General features: G+C 38.2%; 1 protein-coding gene across 1 annotated transcript; it reads right to left on the reverse strand.

Moving 5' to 3' along the window:
• Positions 1 to 2,450: 2,450 nt before the first annotated feature.
• On the reverse strand, positions 2,451 to 5,775 carry LOC146709909 (green-sensitive opsin). The gene is made up of 5 exons (XM_085457122.1): positions 5,391 to 5,775; positions 5,125 to 5,293; positions 3,565 to 3,730; positions 3,061 to 3,300; positions 2,451 to 2,815 (listed from the first exon to the last, which is right to left on the reverse strand). The coding sequence occupies exons 1-5, from the start codon at positions 5,773 to 5,775 to the stop codon at positions 2,717 to 2,719; spliced, it is 1,059 nt and encodes a 352-aa protein (XP_085313248.1). The 3' UTR covers positions 2,451 to 2,716.
• Between the last annotated feature and the right edge of the window lie 225 nt (positions 5,776 to 6,000).

A 6,000-nucleotide genomic window follows, 5' to 3' on the forward strand; every position in this document is an offset into this window, starting at 1 on the left:
ACCGTGCTGTATCTGATCGTTCAGTCTGACGTCACTACTAGCCGTGTCTGGGCCTAAACTCTGCTGCAGGTTCATATATAAAATGATCACTGTGGCATTACTGAGAGTTAAAACACTGTCTTAAGTCTTTCATCTTTAATAAAAAATTATCAGCGTTCTGCTCTACCAGGTGTAACAACTGAGTTTAACATCCAGGCATCCATGAAAACTGAATTTATGACATTTAATGGAGTTAGAAGTTAGCAGGAAGTTAGCTCGCTAGCTTCCATCTAAATACAATATAGCATGTCCTGAGTGCGGGGTTTTGGAAACAAATTAAAACGTACAGCTTTCTCATCACAAATGAAGACAGAAAACTAAACAGCAGTGACGTTTGTAGGGTTACTGAAGTTTGGCTAGCTGGTATATATTGATGTGCTATGTGACCGCTAGTGACACAGCTATGTTAGCATAATATAAACAAGCTAACTTTTTTCCACTCGATAAAAGTTAACGTGAGTGTTCTCGGTGGTCAGGAACAAATGTAATCGCATGGCAGGATGCTGTAAAAGGACCAAACTTCAGCCAGGAGAACAACTGAGATAATCCATCCACAATACGAAGTTAGTCATTCATATACTGCTGCATGGGCTGGGCTGTAGTTACATCCTAAGATTTTAAAAACTGAGCTTAAATAAATGATTAGCGGTAATAAAAGCCGAGGGAGGTCAACGGTGATCACTGACTTTTTTTAGGAGCTTTTTGAGATTAAATAGAAGAAAATACAAAGCATTAAACATGTTAACAACACAAAAGCCATATTAAATGCAGACTACTTTAGGCCCGGAAGTAGGAGTCGTCACGTCATCACTTAACTCATTCACTGCCATTGACGTCTATAGCCGTCAATGGCAGTGAATGAGTCAATGGGTTTAACTCATTCACTGCCAATGGCTGGCAGTGAATGAGTTAATAATCGGATTGTCATTCCCAAGCCTAGCTAAATAAGGAGGGGTTGCATCATAAAGGGCAGGTCGAAGCCCAGGTTAAAAATGACTGCCCCCAGTAATTGTGGGTCAAATCTCCAATTTCTATATGTTTTAATGGGGTTACTAAGTGCAAGGGAGCAAGTAACGGGGCAGTGATCAGAGATAATAATATTATGATAGGTTGCATTTCGAATTAGGGGGAGCATTTTTCCATCCACCAAAAAATAATCAATCCTTGAATAACTATTGTGTACGTGGGAGTGGAAAGAATACTCTCTGCCTGATGGATTTAAAATTCTCCACGCATCACAGATATTCATATTCTTCATATATGTTTTAATAAAATTACTGCTTTTACACGGTGTGATTTTTTTGGACAAGGATTTATCCAAATATGGGTCTAATACTAGGTTAAAGTCACCTCCAATTATTAAATTACTGTTGGGTATATCCGGAATTAAGCTGAAGACCTTTCTATAGAATTCTGGATCGTCATGGTTGGGCCCATAGACATTCAGTAGAATAATTGGAGTAGTATGCAGCTCCCCAGTCACTAATACATATTAATTATTTGCCTTGTTAGTTTAGAGAAAAAAAGGAGCATAAGCTATGTTATGTCAATTTGTAAAAACTACAATCATGATACTTGCTCTCAATAAAAATATTTGAAACGAAAAATGACTGCCCCCTCTGCTGTCGGCAGAAGACAGAAGAGGAGGATATAGATGGGAAATGGTGTGAATGGGCATTGTGAACTGGGAAGGGTTCTCAAGACTGAATGACTGATAGCTGTTACAGGCTAACACCTCTGTTCAATAATGGCTGGATGTAGATGGTCTCCTTTACTCTCTCAAATCTCAGAATACTAATACTAATCACTTACATGATTATAGGGTCGGTAAGCAAGTCTGAGGGCCATCTCCTAGTGGACAACCCCAGCAGGGGCTAAATAGCTGTGACTCTTTATCTTTTTTGTTGTTGTTTTTTTTTTTTTTTTGGGGGGGGGGGGGGGGGTTGTTTTGTTTTGTTCTGTTCTGTTTTGTTTTGATTTGTTTGTTTGTTTGTTTGTTTGGTTGGTTTTTGTTTTGTTTGTTGTTTTTTGGGGGGGTGTTTTGTTTTGTTTTGTTTTGTTTGTTTGTTTGTTTTTTTTTGGGGGGGGGGGGTCGTTTTTTACACTTAAGAAGGCTCTTGGATGAGAATTGAACTGTCAACAGGAACCAAAAAGAAATCCAGCTACCTTCATTTTAGGAACTTGTCTAGTGACTGTCATGACCTTGAGAACCTACAGAAACATATTGTTCCTGTACTTTTTATGAACTTTTTACAAGATATAAACAACATCTAATCTACTTCTGCATCTCTCAAACCTCTCAGTGGTTTCAAATAAAATCTAAGGATAAATTCTGGAACTGTTCAAATAAAGGCAACAACCAAGTAATAAATCTTTTCATGCATGCATTTAATATATTATTCCTAGGCTTTTGTTTATAAAATATAAACAGAATATCATGACAGAAGCTACCAAAACCTCTTTATGTCACAAATATACAATGGGGATTCTTATCCCATCAAAAAAAAAAAAAAACTTAGAGTCAAGTTTTCACATACAATAGTAAGGAACAATTACAGTAAAATCCTGCAGATAAAAATGAACTTGTATCCATTTTCTCATGCCCATGTCAAGACAGTCATTCGGAATGAGAGAAAAGTCAGGAAGGAGTATGGCTGGAGATATGTAGGTAGTATTTTTAAGAAACGGAGGAGACTTCTGTCTTGCTGGTTGATACTGAGGTCTCATCTTCAACCATACCACCCATTCCAACTGTTGAAAGCATGCAGTTACGAAACTACAATGGGGATAAAATGAAGAAAAAGAAAAGAATGAAGGAAACTTCATTGTGGTCTTTGTGATCATCCCAAAGCAAAGAATCCAATAAATGAGCCTGAATCTAATAAATATTTGCCATGAAAACTATTAAAAATAGGGTTTATAAGACATTACACGATAATTGCATGCAGCCATGAGGACAGATCGTAGCTGCTTACTTGTCCCCATAACTGCTGATTTGCAGGATCATAATAATAAACTGACCTGTTTGTTCATGAGGATGTAGATGATGGGGTTGAACAATGCTGAGCTCTTTGAGAAGAAAGCAGGGATAGCCATGGTTGTGGCTGTGAATGCAGCTCCCCTGTTGATGAAGATCCATGCAGCTAAGGAAGCATATGGGGTCCAGGCCAAGAGGAAGCCGAAAACCATCAGGATGCACATGCGTGTCACTTCCTTTTCAGCTTTTTGGGTAGAAGCTGAGTCCTGCTGTTGGGCTGCAGCCTGTAGATAAAGAAATCATTAGATAATGTCTGTGCTGAATTCAGTGTTGATGCTAAAACTATTCGATGACATGGCTTAGGTCATGAAGGCTGATCAGTTCAAATATGTGACCAAAATGTCAGCAGGTAAGGATGTTTGTTTTTTTCAGAATATTAGAGCAATGTTAGATATTATCTCCAACATTGCCCTAATATTCTGAACAACAACAACAACAAACATCTGGATATAGAGGAACAACATTTAATTGAAATAAACATCACTTACGGCCTTCACTGTAAGGACTAAACTTCCATAGGTAAAGAAGATGGTGAAGACAGGGAAACAGAAGTGGCAGGTGAACATGTATATGACATAAGATTCGTTGTTGTATCCTGGGGCCAGAGTGTAGTAGTCAGGTCCACAGGAAACCTGAATTCCCTCAGGAATGTACCTGGGAATACATAAAAGGTTAGTTGAATATGAAGCATCAGGTAAAAAAAAAAAAGAAGAGGTTTTTAGCATCCACCGGTTGAAGTGAATGATATCACCTCAAAGGGAGAGATGCCAGCCTCCTTGAGATTTGCAAAGGCTAACCATTTATTAAACTGGTGCCAAGACTGTTCGTAAATCCTCTGTGTCATCCACAGAAGTTCTCAAAAAGTAGAACAGGAGGAAGAAATATTTCACTCAGCAAATCTTCATCAAGAGAAGCAGTTTAAATCCCAAAGATGCATATTCTCTGGAAATGTTACAGCGATACTTCAGTCAGAGGTACACATTATATGTACACAGTACATGCTTTTGAGGTACTTCCAGAGAAAATAGCAAATAATCAACTGATTTAAACAAAACTATTTATTGGGGGCAAAAAAGCTGAACAAACCAGAACATTGTCATCATTATGGTTTGAAACAGTCTCTTAATATAATTTTGTTAATATTACATCAAAGCTGAGACAAGATGTACCTCAAGTGTTTTAAATAACAGCTAAAATAGGAACCGCCGGTGGAGGATTGATGCTACTGAAATTCAGTCTATCCTCAAACTAAAGCAGAGAGTAACTGTATTTTTATGTAGGTTTTTTTTTTTTGACTTTTTGACTTTTTGACTAGTTTGGAAAGTTCATTCAAACACTGCAGGTGTTCTCACAGATGTGCTGCACTTGCTGGTTGCTATGCTTTCACTCATCCATCCAATCCTTGAGGTTTAAGTCAGGAGACTGTATTTATGAAGTGTCTAGTTCTTGTCTTCAAATTTTTGAGTTCGTTGTGCTGCTTTAAGTTTGTTTTCCTTTATTACTTCCCTTTGTTATTTCCTTTGCTCCTTTGTTGCTTCTTATTTTATCATTATTGTTGTTTGTTTGTGTGTTTGTTTTGTTAGCATATTACCATTTGTGCTAGCTGTCCTCTTTTTTTTTTTTTTTGTACGTTCCTCTTGATTGTATATTTATCCTATGTATTCCTGCTGTCTACTATTATATTTTATTCTAGCACAGTTCTTGTGGAGCACCCACAATTTTGTTGTACTTGTACAATGACAATAAAGGGCTCTTCTGTTCTATTCTATTCTATTTTTCAGCCCTTCCTTTGCACAAACAGAGGATTTACGAGTAATCAACAAAAGTTTGGGTATGTGTAAGCTGATGTCTTATGAATGAAAGATGAATTATGTTTTTCAGCTTTTTATAATTCAAGCTTTGGGAATTTAATATTATCATCTTATCTGGAACAACTAAATTTTTTTAGAATTAGACTGAAACGCCTAAAATAAAAGACACTTCCATTCCCCTTGACTGCCATTCCAGACATGGGTAGGATACAGAATTTTGAGTAAATATCTCAGTACCTTGACCAGCCAAACAATGGGGGGGCAGCACAGGCCAAAGCCATGATCCAGGTAAAAGCACAACCCACTCCTGCATGGGTAGCTGTAAACTTGAAACTTCCCATGGGTTTACAGACCACAATGTATCTCTCAACAGCAAGAACCACAAGAGACCACAGAGATACCTGACCTGTTGAGAGGAAAGAGAGCGGGATGTATGATGAGAACCTTTAAACCATGTCACCTTTTACAGTTTCTTAAATCTGCCTGAAATTCCAAAACTTTACCTCCAACTGTAGCCATGAATCCTTCAATAGCACAGCTCAAAGGACCCAAGGCGAAATAGCCATTGACACAAGAAAAAATGGTGACTGTGAATCCAAATATGACCATGATCAGTCCAGCCACTGCCAAATTAACCAGGATAAAGTTGAGAGGTTGTCGGAGCTTTTTGTTTTGAGCGGTGACCAGCAGTGTCAGAAAGTTGATGGGGAATCCAGTAATGACAAGGCAAAAAATATAGAAAGCAAGAAATCTGAAGAACCATGGATCTGCCAAATAATACTGCGGATATTCAAAAGGACTCCTCACGAGTCCTGTCTTGTTGTTCAAGGGGATGTAGAAGTTTTTGCCCTCTGTGCCATTAGGCTCAAGTCCTCCATCCCAAGCCATCTCTGCTGATCAGTTGTCCAGCTAAGCTTCTTGGAGCACTGTTAATGCAGCAGAGTCTGAGCAGCCACAGTTATATAGCCCCAAGGGGATGATGAAGATGGGCTAAGAGGATCTGAGAATTCAGCCCATAATCTCTGAGTATAATCACTTGTTACTTGGCGATCCTATTTCCTCCACATTTTCTTAGGAAGCATTTAGTAAATAAAACCATGACTTTTACCAAAT

The sequence above is a fragment of the Copadichromis virginalis genome, linkage group LG5, assembly GCF_057382275.1.
Source record: "Copadichromis virginalis isolate Kocher_CV1m ecotype Utaka linkage group LG5, C_Virginalis_male_GT1.1, whole genome shotgun sequence".
NCBI lineage: Eukaryota > Metazoa > Chordata > Actinopteri > Cichliformes > Cichlidae > Copadichromis > Copadichromis virginalis.